The sequence below is a fragment of the Anolis sagrei genome, chromosome 6, assembly GCF_037176765.1.
Source record: "Anolis sagrei isolate rAnoSag1 chromosome 6, rAnoSag1.mat, whole genome shotgun sequence".
Lineage (NCBI taxonomy): Eukaryota > Metazoa > Chordata > Lepidosauria > Squamata > Dactyloidae > Anolis > Anolis sagrei.
The window spans coordinates 20,170,717-20,192,619 of NC_090026.1; the positions used below are offsets into that span (position 1 = coordinate 20,170,717).

The window sequence follows — 21,903 nt, forward strand, 5'->3', positions numbered from 1 at the left end:
TCTTTTCCTGGCTTCGTGATAAAAACATACTCTCCAGTAGACATTCAGGCAGTCGAAATTTAATCAGCTTCAATGCAAATGTACAATGCTTTGTTATCCATTTCAATAAACTTCTTTTTTGCTCATAAACTGAATTGCAGATGCATTGTATTTAAAGACTATTTAACTTTGAATAAGTTTAAATGGTTTTTAACTGGGATTTTTTAAAGACTGTTTATATTTAAATCTGTTTTAATGTTTGCATGTATTTTGTATGTATTTTTAAATTGTATACACCGGGATTGTGGCGCAGCTGGCTGAGTGTCAGCTGCATTAAGATCACTCTGACTAAAAGGTCATGAGTTCGAAGCCAGCCCGGGCTAGAGTGGGTGTCCAGCCATTGTGTAGCCTGTTGTCGACCTTTGCAACCCGAAAGACCAGTTGCATCTGTCAAGTAGGAAAATAAGGTACCACCTTGTGTGGGAGGCTAAATTAAATAATTTATAAGGCCATAAAGAAAACTCGGGGAATATGGAATGCAGAAGAACTTCATTGGTGTCACTGATGGACGATGAAAGCAGCAGCTCCCCTGGCGACCAGAAAAAAGTTAAATAGCCTCTATGTATTGTCTGTATTTGTTGTCTGTCAACTGGCATTGAATGTTTGCCATATATGTGTATACTGTAATCCGCCCTGAGTCCCCTGCGGGGTGAGAAGGGCGGAATATAAAAACTATAAATAATAATAATAATAATAATAATAATAATAATAATATGTTGATGCTTTTGCATTAAGCCTGATAATAATAATAATAATAATAATAATAATAATAATAATAATGTGGCTCTGACTTTAAAACACCACACGCTGAGTAGGGAAAAGAATTCTTTTATTGAAGATATGTAAAAGCAGCAAAGTAAAAAACAAAACAAAAGCACTTTAAAGGGATAGATAAATCCAATTAGGTAAAAAGATAATCAGGAACAAATTAGTCCAAGGTAGAGTTCTGCAATGTCCAAAAGCAAAGTCAACAAGTCTCTAACAAAATCCAAAGAACCAGGAAATGTTGATCCAAGGCATGAGCAGGTAATCACAAGGGACAAAAACCCAAACAGGAAACAAGAAATCTTTAAGCATGATTCTTCCAAGCAAGGCTTCTATGAGACGAGGACAAGAACTTAGCAGGATTCTAAACCATGCTTCATCTGGCAATATTTTCCATGCTTGAAACTTTTAAGCCTTTCCAAGCACTCAGAAACTGGTTTCGCTTTCCTTTAACAGCCCTTATCTTTTTGTGTTGAAGCCTGCCAGAATGCCGAAGGCCTTGCTCGGTCTGTCTGTTTTGACTAATTTCCGCCCGCCTATCTATATGCTCATTAGTCTCCACAGGTGCCAAGTTGTTTTCAAGCCCCAAATCCTGGGAACTCTCTGGGAGAAATTCAGGGAGTAATCCATCATCCCTGTAGGAACATTCTCATGGGAAACTACATTTTGAACAAGTGTCTCTCTGTCATTTTCTGAATCAATATCACTGACCAAACCATTGCCATTTTGAACCTCATTTACATCATTTCCCACCCTGATCCTGAAACACAATCACAGGCTGAACTCCAACACATACAGGAATGCAATCAAAGGGTTTGTCGCCACTCCCAACAGGGCTACAGAGCTTTTACCATTTTTGGCAGTAAATTGAATATACATTGTCATTGGTTTCCAAAGACAAATCATTTCATTGGTCTGACCTAGCTATACAGTTACTCATTGGTTGTTTATGACTTTGATTGACATTACAGCACACATCCGATCCTAACAATGGCACAACTATAGCACAATTATAGTCTATTGTTCTCTGAACATGACTGTCTTAATTGAATCAGTTTTATCTGTTAATCTGTTTCAAACATAACTCCAGAGCAACTGGGAAACTTGGGAGTGCTAACTAGCCACCAGCTAGTTTGTTCGGATGTACTGTGATCCTTGGAAAGTAACTTCCTCTCTGGAGCACCGTTTTCTCAAACAATAAGCATTTTCTGTAAACAAAGGCCTATGCAGAAACAGCAATATCTAGAACACAGATATCTATTACTAAGATACACAAAGTATTATGTAACTGTTGCTGAAACTTCAAATATAATGTCATATGACAGATGTATTACTTATAAACACAATAAAGAGGAACAACTTCTCTTAGTCATGGATAAATGTCCATATTCATTTAGATAAACATATACATAATAGTCCAATCCATCTGATGATTTAAAGAGTCACTTGTAGATATTTTCAAGGACTATTTGTGGCATCCAAGGTTGTGTCAGAGAAGAGTTCTACACGGTGACCGGGTTACAGCAAGGTATCCCGGGTGTAGTCCTTCAAAAATATCTTTATTGTGTTTATAATTAATAAATCTGCCATATGACATTATATTTGAAGTTTCAACAACAATAACATAATACTTTGTGTAGCTATGCAGAAACAGGCCAATATGGCAGTAAATAACACCTCTGAGCTACGTCTCCGTCAACTTGAGTGAAGTATTGAGAACGTCATGCAACAAACCTCTGTTCCGCCAATCTCTAGTGATTTGCTATCTCCATCAATCCTAGCAGTTGCTTGCTGGTAAGTGGGGTGTGAGGTCCCCACTTACCACTTACCTTTCACAGTCCCTATATAGCCCCTTACATATATATAAAGCAGTGGCTACATAGAGATCATGATAGCAGTGACAATGCATAACTGGAGGGTACACTGATTTGGCCACAGTGGCCCATGCTCAGGTTACATCCCGTATAGATTACCCCGTGCTCTACGTGGGGTTGCCTTTGAAGACTGTTCGGAAGCTCCAACTGGTCCAGCGAGTGGAAGCCAAGTTGCTCAATGGAGCGGCACTCAGGGAGCACATGACCCCACTGTTGCGTCAACTCCACTGACTGCCAGTTTACTACAGAACACAATTCAAAGTGCTAGTTTTAGCCTATAAAGCCCTAAACGGTTCTGGCCCAGGCTACTTGTCTGAATGTATCATCCTCTACGAACCAGCACATACATTAAGATCTTCTGGAGAGGCCCTGCTCTCAGTCCCACCGGCTTCACAAGAGCGGCTGGCAGGGATGAGAGACAGGGCCTTCTCAGTGGTGGCCCCCTGGTTGTGGAACTCCCTCCCTTGTGACATCAAAGCAGCTTCCCCCCCCCCCCCCAATAGCCTTTAGGAAAAAAGTAAAAACCTGGCTGTGTGAGCAGGCCTTTGGTAATGAGGGCAATGCAGTATTCTGAATCAAAACTTTGTGCAATTTGACCTTGGAACGGACTCAGACCATGAGCTTTGGATGGCAAATGTTTTCTAAGTTTTAAAAATCTTAAATCTGTTTTACCTCTGTTTAATATGTTGCAATTTTTGAAATGTTTAGGTAATTGTTGTTGAGGCATAATGTTTGTGCCATTGTAATCCGTCTTGCGCCCCCCCCCCCCCCCCCCGTTGAGGGAGAGAAGGGCGGGGTACAAGTATGGCAAATACATACATACATAGATACATACATACATATTTTAACTGCCCTGCAGGATTCCTGACATGGTTTCTTACACAGCAAAATTTGCAGATAAGTTTGAAACACAAAAAGCAAACTCATTTCCACCCTAAAGAAAAAGAACACCAGGGTGGAAGTTGCAAAGCAGTAGTATCTCAGTTCCTGCTAAAGGCAATTTGAATTTCAGATTGCAAGATTATGGTGATAGAGTGTGCGTACATTCAGTGTCAAGCTATTATGATAAAGAAGTAAGGAGAGCCTAAAAGAAGTGCTAAGCCCCTGTTTACTTTCCCTGACGTGGAACCACTTCTGGTAGGGACCAGAAAATTTAGTAAGTACGTAAGGTAAAGGTTCACCCTGACATTAAGTCTAGTTTTGTCCAATTCTGGGGGGTGGTGCTCTAAGCCAAAGAGCCGGCATTTTCCGTAGACACCTCCAAGGTCATGTGGCCAGCATGACTGCATGCAGCGCCATTACCTTCCCACAGGAGCAATACCTATTGATCTACTCACACTTGCATGTTTTCAAACTGCTAGGTTGACAGAAGCTGAGGCTAACAATGGGAACTCACCCTGCTCCCTGGATTTGAACCACCAACCTTTCAGTCAGCAAGTTCAGCAGCCAGGGGTGGCTCAACCCATTATGCAAAGTAAGCATTTGCATTATAGTTGATTTTGCCCAGGAGCACTCTTGAGGCGCTCTTGGGGAAAAATAGACCTTGACATATCTGAGTTGTAGTTATTGGGATGTATTGTTCACCTACAATCAAAGAGCATTCTGAACTCCACCAATGATGGAATTGAACCAAATTTGGCACACAGAACTCCCACGACGAACAGAAAATATATATTAGTGATTGGTTTTGGGGGGGGGGGGGGCGCCAAAATACTGTTTGTTTACCATTGAAATTTACCTAGGTCTGCCTCTGTCAGCAGCTCAGTGGTTTAACCTGCTGCACCACCAGGAGGCCTTTAAGTATGTATAAGTATGTATAAAACAGAATGAAGTTTGCATTTAAACTTGGGTTCTTTGACCAAAATACCCTATTATGCACATATATACAAATGGAGGTGTTCCAAAATATTTAAAAATCCAAAATACTTCTGGTTCCTGAATAAGGAATACTCAAACTGTCCAGCAGGATGAACAGCAGTAGATGATAGGGAAAATCTTGATTCATTTGTCTGTCTGCTCAGAAGGCAGCAACATAGGGGGAAAGGAGCCCCAAAGTGAATGCCCACGTGAGATGTTGGAGGATATGCGTGCATGTGTTTCTTTTAGCACATAACCACAATTTTATTATCTTTTCCCATGAAACCATCTAATCTATATTTTGTATTTACTCCACCTCTAAACACTACAGATCCCCCATTGCAAATTCTTTGAAATGACTTGAGTTGCTATTTTAGTGACTTGACTGATTATCTGATCACAGAAGATCTTTCTTACACATCAGGGGGGAGCACATGAGAGGCTCGTAACCAAGACCTTGTTGGTAGATTGGGCTCTTACCAGTTTCCTGTTATCTTGGGATCCAGTTTGGGGGCTGATGCAATGTAGGACACTCAACAGATGCCACAGCTGGAACTAGGCTTATGAACTCCAACGTTGTCCCATTATGAAGAAGACACCCACTGTTGCCATCCTGTTGTTTTGGTGAGAACTTGAGCTGACAAGGACTGAGGGTGACTTGAACTAGGAGGGAAGGATATTTACATAAAAGCGTATGGGGGTGTTTAAGTTCTCTGAGGACTTAAACATCGGGATTAATTGGAGATGAAGTTTCAGTAGCTAAATTGTAAAGCATGTTGCTACAGAGGTATGTTAATATTGTTGTATGACTCAATTCATCCAAGAATGAGTGGCTCTAGGCAGTGAAAATGTTGAATAGAACGTCTCGCATTCATATGCCCATTCATATGTGTCCATAAGGAGACACATGCAGACACAGTAGATATGGCCTTCAACTGGGATCTCATTGTGATGGAGAACTGTTCAGAAGTGGTTGTTTTTGATTTTCAGGTTGCTCTCCAGCTCAGGAGCAGAAGATGATCAAACTAGGTAAGAAAATGCCCAGGCAAATCTGTTTTATTGCTACAATGTCTCTAAACCAGGATTTCTCAACCTGGGGGTCGGGACTTCGGGGGGGGGGGGGGTTGCAAGAGGGTGTCAGAGGGGTCACCAAAGACCATCAGAAAACACAGTATTTTCTGTTGGTCATGCAGGTTTTGTGTGGGAAGTTTAGCCCAATTCTTTCGTTGGGGGGGGTTCAGAATGCTCTTTGATTGTAGGTAAAATATAAATCCCAGCAATGACAATTCCAAAATGTCAAGGTCTATTTTCCCCAAACTTCACCAGTGTTCATATTTGGGCATATTGAATATTTGTGCCAAGTTTGGTTCAGAGCCTCATTGTTTGAGTCCACAGTCCCTTCTGGAAGTAGGTGAACCACAACTCCAAAACTCAAGACCAATGCCCACCAAACCCTTCCAGTATTTTCTGTTGGTCATGAGAGTTCTGTGTGCCAATATTGGTTGAATTCCATCGTTGGTGGAGCTCAGAATGCTCTTTGATGGTAGGTTAACTATAAATCCCAACAACTATAACTCCCAAATGACAAAATCAATCCCCCGCCCCAACCCCACCAGTACTCAAATTTGGGCGTATCAGGTATTTGTGCCAAATTTGGTCCAGTGAATTAAAATACATCCTGCATATCAGATATTTACATTACAATTCATAACAGTAGCAAAATTACAGTTATGAAGTAGCAACAAAAATAATTTGATGATTGGGAGTCAGCACATGAGAAACTGTATTAAGGGGTCGCAGCATTAGGAAGGTTGAGAACCACTGAGCTAAACCATAGACTTTTGAAATGAGTTATCTACATCTGAAAGAGTGTTTTTCAGACTTGAAAAGTTTATGTGCAAAACACTTACATTGTGACATAGAAATTATTGAGCATTTATGAATGTTTGATGCTATAGACAAATCAGTAACTTGACTGTTGCACCTATTGTTATATGGCTTTGTTCTGGCCCAGACTAACTGTCTAAACGTATCTCCTGTTACGAACCATCATGAAGTTCATCAGGAGAGGCCCTGCTCTCGATCCCAGCACCACTGCAAATGCAATTGGTGGTGACGAGAGACAGGGCCTTCTCGGCAGTGGCCCCCATCTGTGAAACTCTCTCCCCAGGGACATCAGACTAGCCACCTCTCTCCTGTCTTTTAGAAGAAAACTGAGGACTTGGCTTTGGGACCAGGCATTCGACTAGTGAATAGTAGCAAGAAGAAAGAAGACTTAGGAACCAGCGACACTTAATTAACCCAGACTTGGATTTGGTTTTTTAACTAGCGTGTTTAATCTATTGTTTTAATCTATTGTTTTAATGTATTATTGATTGTTTATGATGGTGATAGCATCAAACTTGTTGTGAGGCCGTCCTGAGTCCCCCCTCGGGGTGAGAAGGACAGGGTATAAATATATTAAATAAATAAATAAATAAATAAATAAATAAATAAATGTGTCCTTGTTTCCTTGCTTTAGTGAGAGCCTTCCTGCTCCAAACATCGCCTTGATTCCTAACTGGAGAATCATGCTAAGAGGAAATGCCACCATTGTCTGCAATGTATCTGTCTCCTCAAGGTTGAATTTTCACTTGGAAAAAGATGCACAGATCATAACCATGTCTACTGAAGGAATCAATGGAACTGCTTATTTCCCCATTACTAATATGAGCCCAGAGCAAGGTGGAGTGTACAAGTGTTGTTATAATAGTTCAAGTCTCTCCCCAGCAACATGCAGTGAGCCTCTAGAGCTTCTGATAACAGGTAAGAAACCTTTCACAGAATAGTCACAGAACAGTGACTATTTCAACATCTTGGAAAATATCCTAGAATCGCTTGAACCTGGCTCTATGGTGAAGATGCTGTTTTGGCCTGCTAGAGCCCAACCTCAAATTGGATCCCTTAGCTTAATATTGGGGTCACAAAATTTTGACAATAAATAATAATAATAATAATAATAATAATAATAATAATAAGGGTTTCTTTAACATGCAGTGTTTACAGTGGACTTTGCAAGAAATGCTTCAGCTGTACATCATAAAAAGAAAGATCACCCTGCGTAGCAAGCCTTGAAAATATTGATTTCAGTACATGTTTAATTTGTATACCTATACAGTACACCTGGGTAGATGTAAAATTATTCATGTGGAAAGGGGTTGTGAAAAAAATTCTCAGGTGGAAAGGGGTCACAAGTGGAAAAAGTTTAAGAAGCCCTGCACTAGATGAGAGACAGAGTATGGGGAAGGTTTCCATCCACCAATGATTTCATGTTGCAGCAGCACAGCAATAAATGTAAATGTTGCCCAAAGGTGCAAGAGAACTTAAACATGCCTAGAAATAATATATTTCAGTGGTTCTCAACCTTCCTAATGCTGCAACCCCTTAATACAGTTCCTCATGTTGTGGTGACCTGCAACCATAACATTATTTCTGTTGCTACTGTACTTCATAACTGTAATTATGGTTTTTATTGTTTTTATTGCTTCTATTTTGGTTTTATACTGCTTTAATGTTTAATTTGTATTTTGTTGTTAAGTGTACTGACTTGTTGTAAACTGTCTTGAGTCATCGATAAGGCTGAAAAAGGCGGTATACAAGTATAGTAAATAAATAAATAAATAAATAAATAAATTTACTACTGTTATGAATCATAATGTAAATATCTGATATGCACGATGTATTTTCATTCATTGGACAAAATTGGCAGAAATACCTGATATGTATTATAGTTCACCTACAATCAAAAAGCATTCTGCACTCCACCAACGATGGAACTGAACTAAATATGGCACACAAAACTCCAATGACCAAGATAAAATACTGGAAGAGTTTGGTGGGCATTGACCTTGAGTTTTGGAGTTGTAGATCACCTACATTCAAAGAGCACTGTGGACTCAAACAATGAGGGATCTGGACCAAACTTGACATGAATACACAATATGCCCAAATGTGAACACTGGTGGAGTTTGGGGAAAATAGACATTGACATTTGAGAGTTGTAGTTGCTGGGTTTCATAGTTAACCCTCAAAGAGCACTCAGAACCCAGACCATAATGGATCTGCACAAAACTTGTCACATCCATTATGCACAAAACTTGTCACCTACATGGCCAACATTGAATACTGGTGGGCTTGGGGGGAAGGAGAGCTGTTTTTGAATTCTGGGAGTTGTAGTTCACCAACACCAAAAAGAAGAGAAGGCCAGGTGGAGAGATCTTCAGGCTTCTTTGTCAAAAAGTTTCCTAAGACCATCAGAAATTTGTGTTTTCTGATGGCTTTTGGCGACCCTTCTGAAACCCCCTTCACAATCCCCCTAGGGATCCTGACCCCCTGATTGAAAAACACTGACATATTTTGTCAGATGTGGGTAACTTAAACTATGGTTATCGGTCCAATGAATGCAAAGATTTTACTGTAGTCACCCTTTTGCATTACAAAATTATAAGCTTGCTATTGATAAGTGGATCCATCTTGAGCTTAGAAAAGTTCAAATTTATTTGTGCTCTGTTTCCATACAAACTCCACTCCTTCCAAAAAAAATCCAACATATTATGTACATATAGTTGATATATATCTGCCGGATTCGGTGCCAGGGCCAACCGTGGATATCAAAATTCTTGGATGTTCAATCCCATTATGTATAGATCCCAAGGGTGTGGTGTATGATGACACATTTTTTCTGTCTTTCACATTATTCATTGTAAACTAGTAAACATATGGACTTCCAGCCTCAAATTAAGCTTAGTTCAATGTTTGGGCGCAGGATGTATAACATGGGGAGATTAAAAAAAAAAAACTTGAAGGAGTGAATGCATAACTCTTCCTTGCTGTTTTCCTGCTGTTCACAGATCCAGGTCTACCAAGGTCAACTATTCGTCTTATTCCTAGAAAGATTATTCACAAAGGAATCAACGTTAGTTTTCAATGCTCAGCCGCAAGCCCAGTCCGGGGGTTCTACCTTCATAAAGATGGACGTAAATGGAAAGACCTGCCTGTGGAACCACATAAAGAAAATGCTACATTTTCCATTAGCAATGTGAATCATGGTTGTGGAGGCACATATTCATGTACTAGCTACACATCATCCTCATATCTTTTGATCTCAGAGTCGAGCAATGTAGTGGACCTGTTTGTTGTAGGTAAGTAAATTCCTCATCTCCTCAGACTAGCAAACTTTATGATTTGGCTAGCAGTGTTTTTATCCTGTTGTGTTTGTTCATTTGAAAAATGCAGATGTTTCCATAAGCAAGGGTAAGAGTACTGCTCATGGTGGTACTGATTTGATTATTCGCAAAGAAATTTCAGTAGGATTATTTGACTTTTTAGACACATTCCCTCAGTTTCTCACCCCCCCTCCCCACCAATATTTAATACGGAGTAGTGGACCACTCCCCACAGTTCAAAACTCAGGAGTGTACCTTTATACAACAGACAGTACTGACTTTAGATGTTGTGATACATCTACTGGGCATGAGAAAGGAAGTGAATATACACTGTTTCTCAAAACAAAATCCATAGTTCACAGCTACCCCTGAGTATATTCTGTTTGTGAAACTCTTGCAGTACTGTTAAGGACAACTGTGGTTAATGCACCACTGGAAAAGCAAGATACTTTCACAAAATTTGGCAAGAAAAGCCTTACAGTTTCTTCTTCCAAAAACATCACTCTCCACTTCCTGGGTTGCAACATCATAGCTGTTTTATCTAATGTGCTTCTGTATTGATCAAGACAGTGTTAGAGCTTGGGAATGGTTGGTTGGATGCTGTTAGGTCTAAGGGACAATAAGAGGCATTTCCTTATGCATCCTTTCCTTATGCATCTTAGAACCAAGGAAATAACAGAATTACTTTCAGAAAATGGAAATCTCCATAACCTTTTGGAAATTTTATAATCTTTGGAAAGGCTTGATATTGCTCAAAGTCATAACCTTTTGAAAAATGATGGCATAACCTCTTGGTAAAAGCATGACCTGTTAGAGTCATAACCCTTTGGGAAAATGGCATTCATGCAAGGCAATTGGGTTTCTCAGCTGTCAAACCGATGTACCTAGGTATGTCTTTGAACTGTTAGGAACAAATATATGCTAATGCACCATATATATATATATATATATATAGAGAGAGAGAGAGAGAGAGAGAGAGAAGCAGCAGCAGAGTTTCAGAAGTGTTCTTTTAGTTACCCCAAAACATCTACTCTCCCTAAAAATACATTTGCTTCTAAATCATGCTCTCAAGAGACAAACATAAGCAGACTTCTTTAAAAGTAACATAGTTGGTTTACTCACAAACTTAATGTATTCAGAATACAAGTATTTTGCTTTTCAGTCCAGTTACAGTCCAGTTAATTTGAAGTAGTTTTTTGTGTGTGGCATCTTTCTTATAATCAATAGTCCAAAGTCCTAAGCACCTCCCTGTTCTGGGAGTCTAATAGAGTCCCTGTCTAGTCCTAAAGTCCAATAAAGTCTTTAAGCATGCTGTTCTAACTGAAGTCCAAAACAAAGTTTTCTGCTGGTGTTTGAAAGCAAATCTGTTCTAAAAATAGAGTCTGAGTCCTGAACAAGCCCTGTTGTGATCACATGATCTGCAGCCCCTCTCACAACAAAGAGCTAAAGAAAAACCAGAAAGCAATATATACATTTATTTATTTATGTATTTATTTACTGTATTTGTATACCGCCTTTCTCAGCCAATTGGTGACTCAAAGCGGTTTCCAACAAATCAGTATACATAAAACATAATAGATAAAAAATATTAAACAGTATAAGAACATCACAAAAACAATAAAAGCAACATCATCAGCATCTCATTATTCTCAAGCATTGTCCAATTCCATTGTCAGGTCGTTTGATTTCCTATATTAGCTACTCTGTATTTGTAAACGTTTGCCTCCGAAACGTCAAGAGGGAGGGAGCAGATCTGAATTCCCTAGGGAGGGCATTCCATAGCCGAGGGGCCACCACTGAGAAGGCCCTGTCTCTCGTCCCCGCCAAACGTGCTTGTGACAAAGGCAGGACCGAGAGCAGGGCCTCCCCAGATGATCTTAAAGTCCTCAGTGGTTTGTAAGGGGAGATACGTTCGGACAGGTAAGTTGGGCCAGAACTGTTTAGGGCTTTATAGCCAAGCCAGCACTTTGAATTGGGCCCGGTAGCAAACTGGCAGCCAGTGGAGCTGGAGCAACAAGGGGGCTGTATGCTCCCTGAGCTCCGCTCCTGTTAACAATCTGGCTGCCGTTTGTTGGACTAGTTAAAGCTTCCAGACCATCTTCAAAGGCAACCCAACATAGAGAGCATTGCAGTAGTCTATACGGGATGTAACTAGAGTGTGGACTACCATGGCCAAGTCAGACTTCCCAAGGTACGGGCGCAGCTGGCGCACAAGTTTTAACTGTGCAAATGTTAATACACAATACAGTAAACAATTATATACATAACAAATAACTAATGGAGACTTGAGAATGTTGCTATTTCCAACAATTACAATCCTTGGCAAGGAAGGAGAAGAGATTCTCAGTGTCCAATGTCTTTGTTTGCACAGACAGCAAATTTCCCAGGCCAGCCGTCTCTCCAAGTCCCATTATGTTGGTTCCTCCTGGAGGAAATGCCACAATCCAGTGTAAAAGCAACGAGCCATCCATGAGGTTCTTCTACCTTCAAAAGTCTGGTGATGAGATGCCTCAGCAGTCCCTGGAGACCAATGAAGCTGTGGCCGAATTCCACATTATGAATGCAAATAAGAACCACACTGGAGAATATAGCTGTAGATACGGCACTGAATCTGCACCTTTCATCGTCTCAAAAATGAGCAACCTCACTCGACTGGTCATAACAGGTAAAAAGATTAATTTTGTGCCTGTCACTCATTATGAGCCAGGAGGTAGAAGAGCTATTCTCCTCTCGCAGGAGGGGAGAAAACAGGATTCACATCCCTACAGCACACATACACACACACACCATTCCACATCTCCTCCTTGTCTGCAGCTACACTACCTGTTGTACGCTGCTCTTTAAGATGAAAGCCCACAAGTCTTCACTGGGACTTGGTTTGACCTTGGTGATGTACATTAATATCTCCAGTGGCCTTCTATGACTTCATTCAGTTCATTTTTAAAAAGTACCACTGTGGGACTAAAATTCCTGGTCATTTCCTGTAACTAGTGTGTTTCAGCAAGGATTATAATGTGTGGGCTTTCATCAACTGCAAAGTGTGCATACACCCCTATGGAAGAACCTATAATCAAGGCTAAAAGTGATCTTAAATTAACAAATTCTTAAGCCTTTTGCCTCCCCTTCCAGATCAGTTCCTCCCTGTTCTGTCTTTGTCTCAACTGGACACTGGAAAGATTATTGTGCCCAGGTCAGGGTGAGCTCCTGGCTTTAGCCCAGCTTTTGCCTACCTAGCAGTTTCAAAAACAGTAATGTGAGTAGATTAATAGCGGGAAGGCATTTAAGGCACCCATAAGGAAATGCCAGAAAAATGCCTGTTATTCGATCAAGGAGGAATTTTATGAACAAAAAGCTCTTCGGCAGGGAAAGTAGAGCAACAGCACCTCCTGTGGCCGGAACTGAGCATAACCTCAGAAGATAGGAAAGCCTATATATACCTCTATCTATGTGCAGTTGTCTGTCTTGTCAGTGTATAATGGCATTGAATATTTGCCGTATATGTGTTCTATGATCCGCTCTGAGTCCCCTTCGGGATGAGAAGGGCAGAATATAAATACTGCAAATAAATAAATAAATAAAGGTTACACAATCGTCATTCTGTAGTCAAATTGAGAGTCTCAAGGAAGTCCTTATTCTAGTATCACATTTCATTGGGTGAAAAGGCCCATTCTTCAAAGCACAGAAGTGATATAATCCAGACTGCATCATTTGTTTTTCCCCCCTTTCTTTCCAGATTCTCATCTCCCTAAGCCCACTATCTCCCTGATCCCTGATGGAATTGTAATGCTTACTGACAGGATGCGCATTGAGTGCACAGCCAATCATTCAGGCAACCGATTCTACCTCTATAAAGGCATTGATAAAAAGCAGCAGCAAATTGTGATCACAGAGGGGAACAGAGTGCTCTTCCCTATTAACAATTTGCACAAAGAAGATGCTGGGAGCTTCTCCTGTAGCTACATGAACCCATCGGAATTCTTCACCACTTCAGAAACAAGTGACAACGTGACGTTGTTGGTCACAGGTCAGGTTCTAAGTCAGTTTTTGTAGACTAGCAAACATGAAAGCAAGATTCGAGGAGAGTCAATCTGTTTCAAGTCCCAACTCATAAAAAAAGGTTTTAAATTTGTGTGAGTGTAGATGACAGTTGCCCCCAAATGAAACTTTGAACCTTTTTGGAGACTTCATGGGGTAGGTGAGTTGCACGAACTGCTATACAAATGGAGCAGAATAGGTCTGTTTTCCCCTTGCCATCTTCCAACTAGAAAACAATCAATTTTGAAAGAAAAGTGGAAGTGATAGCAGATTGCTTCCAATCCCTATGACCATGCGTTGGAAAGACACATTATGGCTTAGGGGACACATCATGGTTTTATCTTTGCTAATTGGTCTAATCTGGACTTTTAAATATTTGCAGGTCTATTATAGTTTCCAGTAGGGTTTTCCATGTGTCAGAAAAGTTGTCTTTGCACATAGGAATGAAACATCATGATTTATCTTGCCATCTATAGTGTGGTGCTTTTCCAGATGCACAATCACACCATGACTGGAAGCCTGTAAGTGACATGTGCATGTGTAAATCATGCTACTCATGTAAGGCATGTAAGACATATTTGGCTGATATCGGCAGAGGTAGTGTTGCACATGCAGATAGTGAAAGAGGTAGAGTTGCACATACAGTAACATTACACATTGTATTATTATTATGCATTATATGTGGTTTGTTGTTTGTCTCACATTGCTTATTGTGCAATGTTCATTGTGCATTGCATCTTGTCATTTTTCAATGTTCCTATTCTAGGGTTGCCTAGTGCTAGATTAGTAAATTACCACATGTGGATATTTATATAGCTAGTCTTCCATATTTATAGGTTTAACTTTTGTGGATTTGACTAATATTTAGGAATTTTTAGGTCCTCAAGTGCAATTACCAGATGTGAATCATAGACTCATGCTGGAGGATCTGAAGATCACCTTTCTAGGTACTCATACCCAACTATATGGTCAGCATTCAGTGGGAATTGAGCACAGAGGCACACACAATGACCTAGAGATTCCTAGAGATGTGCTATCTCAGATTTTAAAAAAAACAACATTGGTTTATTCACCTTTTCTTCCATTTTTACAGTGAATGTGTGACTGTACTATACTGAGGGGATGTCAGATTGCAGCCCAAATGTGTGGTCTAAATTTCAGAGTATGCTGTCATGAGATGTAGTGATGGCCACCATCTTGGATGGTTTTAAAAAGATACAGGAGATAAATTACTGAAGGATGAGGCTATCAGGCCCTACTTGTTACAATGACAACATATTCCCTCTAGTATTTCAGGCACAGTGTCTCTACCGATTTTGGGATAGTGAAAGGGTGAGAGTAACTGTTTGAGTACTCCTTGAACAAAAATGCCAATCTAGATAGTCCTTTGATTTGATCATTTTTAAAATTACAACTGCTATCAAATCCTGAGACCTTTAGCCAATCTAAAGGAGATCACAGTTGAATATGCAATCAAAGAATATAGTCCTCAGTGCACTGAATCTGGCTGAAAGAACCTCCTAATTTCCAATAATGATAACCTTAATAATATATCTTAAACCCTTTCCATCCCAAATGTGGAGAAAATAACGAATTTCTTATAATGGCCAACTATACCAGCTGGACTGGAACAATATGGATGTAATGGTGATGCTGTTGCTGACTCAGTTTTTCTTTTGCCCAGATCCCTCATTACCCAAACCCAACATCTCCTCTGAGAATATGAAGTTTGTTGTCCTTGAGAGCAATATCAGTGTCAATTGCGGAGAGTCAGCCCTGAATGGAAACTATTTTCTTCTAAAGGATGATCATGTAATTTCTCACCATAGTCTAGAAGCTAATGAGACCACATTTTTTATCAGCAATGCAACCTTAGCACACGGAGGGAAATATGCGTGTAGTTATAGCAGCTCTTCACAGCCTTTTGTAATCTCATTGCAGAGCAAGAATGTGACAATCCAAATAACAGGTAAAAGAGCTACTCTGTACTTTACTCTTTATTTGGGGCATTATTAGGAGTTTCCCTGTGGCATCTTGGTATCAGTTTCGAAGGAAGGTCTTGGAGGTCTGTTTTGTGTTGGACAGTGGGATGGACAGAGCAAATGGGTGCTGCATTATTAAAGACTCAGTTCCTGCACTTGTAGTTTGGTGAGATGCTGGAGTCTTCTGGCAGAGAACTCTTAATGCTCCTCCCTAAACTGCACCCCCTATCATAGCACTTTAATTACACACTGTGGAAAGGGTCCCAGGTCAGAAGAATTAGCATCATACATAGTGATGTACAACTCAAACACAATCCACTTCTGAAGGTCAGGTACTATCCATTCTGTCAGGGTATCTTTCCAAATATATCGTATTTTTCACACTAGTGGATGAGAATATATATATATATATTCATTCATTCATTCTAGAAGGTACACTTACATCAGTTTCAAAAGTTATACTATCAACGGAAAGGTAATGGTGCTCCATGCAGACATCTATGGACAACGCTGGCTCTTTGGCTTAGAAATGGAGATGAGACCCCCCCCCCCCCCCCCAGTCAGACACAACTATATTGATTGTCAAGGGCAAACCTTTACCTTTACTTTTAATCACTGTTATGTGGCTACCAATAGTACAAAAAAGGGAGGGAGTTTTTGAAAACAAACTCATATTAAGGTGAATTCACCCGGGGTCTGTCTAAGATACATTTGCCATAATGTGTGTGCAAAAGTAGGATCTATGCAGATTGGGAAAATATGATGCAAATAAGGATTTCCATAGGGAAACCCCAGTTCTAGTGTATTTTATGGTTGATTTCACTGTTATCTTGAATCATACATTTGTGACCCACTCTTAGTCGAGGGGTGATGGGTGGTGCTGTAAAAGTGTGTGCATTAAGCTGCCTTTATGTTGTTAAAGGCTTTAATGGCCGGAATCACTGGGTTGCTCAGAGTTTTTCAGGCTGTATGGCCATGTTCCAGAAGCATTCTCTCCTGATGTTTCACCCACATCTCTGGCAAGCATCTTCAGAGGCTGTGAGGTCTGTTGGAAACTAGGCAAGTGAGGAATATCTGTGGAATATCCAGGGTGGGGAAAAGTACTGTTGTCTGTTTGAGGCAAGTGTGGATGTTGCAACTGGCCAGCTTGATAAGCATTGAATGGTCTTGCAGCTTCAAAGCCTTGCTGCTTCCTGCCTTTATTTGCTTTGCAGATCCTACTCTAATGAAGCCCAGCATTTCTCTTTCTCCAAGTGGGATGACCCGTCTGCAATCCAACATCAGTATTCTCTGCAGAGTCCATAATCTCAACAATACATTCCATCTGAACAGTACTTTCTACCTTTATAAGATTTATACTATAAAAAATACTGATGATGAGGACCACAAACCACAAATTATGCAACCAGACAACCATACAGCTGAATTCTTCATCAGCATTGTGAAGAAAGAGCAAGGAGGAAAATACCACTGCAGTTACAAACCTCCATCCGGGTCCTTGATGTCAGAACCCAGTGATTCTTTGGAAATTTTTCTATTGGGTAAAGATCCTAATTCAGCATTTTTCAAAATAATGATTGACATGTAATGTGGTATAGACCATCCAGATTTACTTTAATCTGGACCAGATTTTGAATGTCTCTATTGATTGATCGATAGATACGCATGTATGTATATATGTATGTATGTGGACTATAACTTTCAGAATCTCCCATGGCTATGCTAGAACTGAAGTAAAAAGCCAGTAGCTCAAAAAATGAATATCTTCTTGTTCAGTGGGAGCACATGTTGACTTTAGATCTGAGCGTGCATACAGACCAATTAAATAGACCAAAGAAGCCCAGATTTTGTTCCTATTTTTTCCACTTTTATTTTGGAGATCCATATGTGTTTTCATTACCAGATACACAGGTTGGTTTATTTTGGCCCAGTGTTAAATTGGAAAGACTAGGACCAAAATCTGAGACCTTTCATCCAACTCACTGCCCTTTACCCAAGAGTTCTCTTACGGTGGTAGCTTACTTTCATTTTCCTCCTCTTTCTTTCTGCACACAGATCCCAAATTAGAGCAACCAACTATTTCCAAGCGTGGGAATACAATGATTGGGGAGAATGTTACCATCTCATGTACAATTAGCAGTTCAAATATGAAGTTCTATCTCCATAAGAATGGAAGCCCAACTCCAGGCCTTGAAATGGAGACTGATTTTGACATGGGCACATTTTTTATCCCCAATATCAGCTTGGAGCACAGTGGGAATTATAGTTGCAGCTATACAGCTGTTGGTAACCGTTTTGTATACTCACAGCCCAGTGAAATCTTGCAGCTTTTGGTATCAGGTATGGTACCCACTCTTGATTTTTATTTATTTATTGTGTCAGAAACGACTTGAGAATATAGTTAAATTGTATAGAAAAACTACAAACAAAGTTACAAACCTGGCATTATACTAAATTTCCTTTGACCACTTGGAGTGCCTCTGGTGTTGCTATAAGAAGGTCCTCCATTGCACATGTGGCAGGGCTAAAACTGCATTGTGGAAAGTGGTCTGTGGTTTGCTCTTCTCCACATTGACATGTCATGGACACCACTTTGTGGCCCCATTTCTTAAGGTTGGCTCTGCATCTCGTGGTGCCAGAGCACAGTCTGTTCAGCACCTTCCAGGTTGCCCAGTCTTCTGTGTGTCCAGCAGGGAGTTTCTCATCCGGTGATAATGCAGCATGTCTCTTGATGGTATCTTGGTATTTCAGAGTGTGTGTTAATAATAAAGCCTTGAGGTCTAATTACTCAGTGGGATTAAATCAAGGGTATGGAAAGCATATTCTATGGACTCCATGCAGCCCCAAAGTCATTTCTAGAGACTTCTGCCCCTCAATGTGCCCCTCACCTGGGTAAAAATATTTGAGCATAACATAATTTTTCATACATGGAAGCCTCCAGGAAGAGTTGTTTGACAAGAAATCCTAACTCACCCCAAACCAGGTTTTCAATTGAATGTGCAAACAAATATGAAATGTGGATTGCAGTGCACAGTACACAATTGTATGTGCAAAGGCAGTTTGTGTGCAAGGACAAATCTTCTGTAACTTTCAACTGAATGTGAACTTCCACATCTGACAAAAAAATCCAGTCGTTTGTTTAGGAGAACATAAATATGCCAACATCACTAGGAAGATGCCAGTCAAGAAATGCAATTCCTTCCATATTTACTTTTCTCACTTCCCTAGAGATCATTATTTATTTATTTTGAATATTCAAATGGCATAATTTCCCTCATTTAAATTTATATAAAATTTAAACACTGTGGTCTTGTATCAGGAGGCTATCTCCAGGGCATATGCCTCCAGGGAGTCACTTTCAGAATTTTGCCTTATTTATATTTATACATAAATATCAGGATTGTTCTTTTTAAAACAGTATTTTAATGCCTTCTTCCTTCTTAATAACTTTTGTTGTCTTGTTGCCTGGCCATACATTTTGATCACACTTCAATTTTTAAATATTTCATCTGTTGTTGAGATGGCATAAACTGTGAATGATGATCTTCCTATCCACATTCATATGGGTCTAGATCCTGATTTAACTTGTCTCATTCTAGAGAAACCAGATTACACTGTGGCAAACATAATTCACTGTGTCATTGGAGCCCTGATTCTTCTTCTGCTTGGCTGTCTCATGACTTTGGATTGCCACAGCACAAAAGCATATGAAGTCAGCCCCCAACAACGCTCAAAGCAGGAATCCTTAGGTGAAACCTCTTTGTCACCAGCCCTAGATGCAGACCCAGATCCAGCACCACCAACTAATCAGGTAAATGGGAAGGGAATAATACATGTAGTTGTTCAAAATTTGGGAAAACAGTCCTGTCTTCTGCACTTGTTTGATCATTTTGTCCAAGTTGCAATGTTTTCAAAATTAGAACTAAGCCTGGCCTTGGAAGGAAAATTTGAGATCAATTTTTTGTGACATCTTCAGAGAATAAGGATGTAAAGGTAGATTGCTACAAGTAAAAAGTAAACAAAGCCTAGCCAAGCATGTCCCTAAAGTAGAAATGAGGATGTCATGTATCAGAGTGAGTTCCCACTGTGAATTAGAAGCCCTTGCCAATATAATGCAAATCACAAAGATACTGGAGTGGATTCCATAATTTGGAAGCAATCCCAAAGAAGGCTGTATCACAGACATGGGCAAACTTCAGCCTTCCTGGTGTTTTGGACTTCAACTCCCACAAATCCTAAAAGCTGAAGCAGTTAAGGGGGGGGGGAGGAAGGGGCCTGAGGCTGTTAGGATTTGTGGAAGTCCAAAACATCTGGAGGGCCAAAGTTTGCCCATGCCTGATCTATCATATCCTCTCAAAACTGGCACCCGTGATAATGGGGGAATTCAGAGAAAACCCTCCTCTCAAAGTTCTTCCATGCAGATTTATATATTTTTTATTTCTTTAGTGGAATATGTTTGCATTAATCTTTTTTTCATGCTTAACATGCTAGGAATGAACAATCCTTTGACTTGGACATAAAACCACGACCTCTGTTTGTGAGTACTGTATGAAGATGAGATCATTTTCTCAAGCTGCATGAGACTTGCAAACTACTTCACTTTTGCCTAATCATAGAGGAAACATCAGTGGATCATAAGGCATGTTGAGAAGAAACTTGACTTACCTCGCACACTTCACAGTTACAAAATTCCTTATGCTATTCTTCCTCTTGCCTGTGGAAAGATAATTTCAAACCTCTGGGGGGGGGGGGGGGCTCAAAGGAACCAGCCTGGTATTGCCATCCACTGCTCTCAATCATAACCTAGTCTTACCTTTTTGAATAATTTCTGCCTGATCTGGCCAGCAACCTGCAAAGAGGAAAAAGGCATCACAAAAGAGGAGTCACATCTTTCTTCATGTAGTGTTTTGTGTGTTGGACTAGCAAAAATCAGGATTTGAATCCCTGCTCAGTTATGGAAACCCACTGGATGACCTTGGGCAAGTCAGACTCTCTCAACCTCAGAGGAAGGCAATGGCAAACCCTCTCTGAACACACCTTGCCAAGAAAATCCCATTATAGGCTCACTTTAGGGCATTGTTTCTCAACCTGGAGGTCGGGACCCCTGGGAGGGTTGCGAGGGGGGTTTCAGTGGGGTTGCTAAAGACCACCAGAAAACATATATTTCTGGTGGTCTCAGGAACCCCTTTGGCAGAGAAGGCTGAAGACCTCTCCACCTGTCCTTCTCTTCCTTTTTGGAAACAGAAGGCGAAACCTCCCACCAAAATCCCTCCTCCTGCTGTGATTGACCGGCCTCTCAGCTGGCCTGTAAGCCAATAGGAAGGCTGTTTCTTTGACTTCAAGGGGGGAGAGGAGAGCAGGCGCACTCTCCTCTAAATCATTGTCAATTCCTCCCAAATCCCTCCCAAATCTCATGACCAATTTTCTGTTGGTCATGGGGGTTCTGAGGGGGAAGTTTGGCCCAATTCTATCATTGGTGAGGTTCGGAATGCTCGTTGATTGTAAGTGAACTATAAATCCCAGCAACTACAACTTCCAAATGTCAAGGTTATTTTTCCCAAACTCCACCAGTGTTCATATTTGGGTATATTGAGTATTTGTGCCAAGTTTGGTCCAGATCCATCATTGCTTGAGTCGACAGTGCTCTCTGGATGTAGGTGAACTACAATTCCCAAACTCAAGGTCAATCCCTACCAAACACTTCCATTATTTTCTGTTGGTCATGTCCCAAGTTTGCTTCAATTCCATTATTGGTGGAGTTCAGAATGTTCTTTGATTGGTGGGTAACTATACATCCCAGCAACTACAACTCCCAAATGACAAAATCAATCCCACTAGTATTCAAATTTGGTCTTATTGGGTAGTTGTGCCCGATTTCATCCAATGAACGAAAATACATCTTGAAAATACATTACAATTCATAACAGTAGCAAAATGACAGTTATGAAGTAGTAAAGGTAAGTAAAGGTTTTCCCCTGACATTAAGTCCAGTCATGTCTGACTCCAGGGGTTGGTGCTCACCTCCATTTCTAAGCCGAAGAGCTGGCATTGTCCGTAGACACCTCCAAGGTCACGTGGCTGGCATGCTAGGGTTGGGGGTCACCACAACATGAAGAACTGTATTAAGTACTCACTGCATTAGAAAGA

General features: G+C 40.4%; 1 protein-coding gene across 1 annotated transcript; it reads left to right on the forward strand.

Annotated features, from left to right (window-relative positions):
• The first annotated feature begins 5,073 nt into the window (after window positions 1-5,073).
• Window positions 5,074-20,492, forward strand: LOC132777899 (immunoglobulin superfamily member 1-like). The gene is made up of 11 exons (XM_060780435.2): window positions 5,074-5,159; window positions 5,526-5,564; window positions 7,057-7,340; window positions 9,425-9,715; window positions 12,111-12,404; window positions 13,473-13,763; window positions 15,459-15,743; window positions 16,971-17,297; window positions 17,812-18,096; window positions 19,356-19,567; window positions 20,248-20,492. The coding sequence occupies exons 1-11, from the start codon at window positions 5,122-5,124 to the stop codon at window positions 20,251-20,253; spliced, it is 2,352 nt and encodes a 783-aa protein (XP_060636418.2). The 5' UTR covers window positions 5,074-5,121; the 3' UTR covers window positions 20,254-20,492.
• The last annotated feature ends 1,411 nt before the right edge of the window (window positions 20,493-21,903 follow it).

Bases quoted from the DNA above. Each gene is read 5' to 3' on its own strand.
- LOC132777899 (XM_060780435.2), top strand. From the start codon at position 5,122: ATGAAGAAGACACCCACTGTTGCCATCCTGTTGTTTTG. The intron at 7,341-9,424 runs GTAAGAAACCTT...TGCTGTTCACAG, and splicing joins TCTAGAGCTTCTGATAACAG to ATCCAGGTCTACCAAGGTCA. The intron at 17,298-17,811 runs GTAAAGATCCTA...TTCTGCACACAG, and splicing joins TTTGGAAATTTTTCTATTGG to ATCCCAAATTAGAGCAACCA.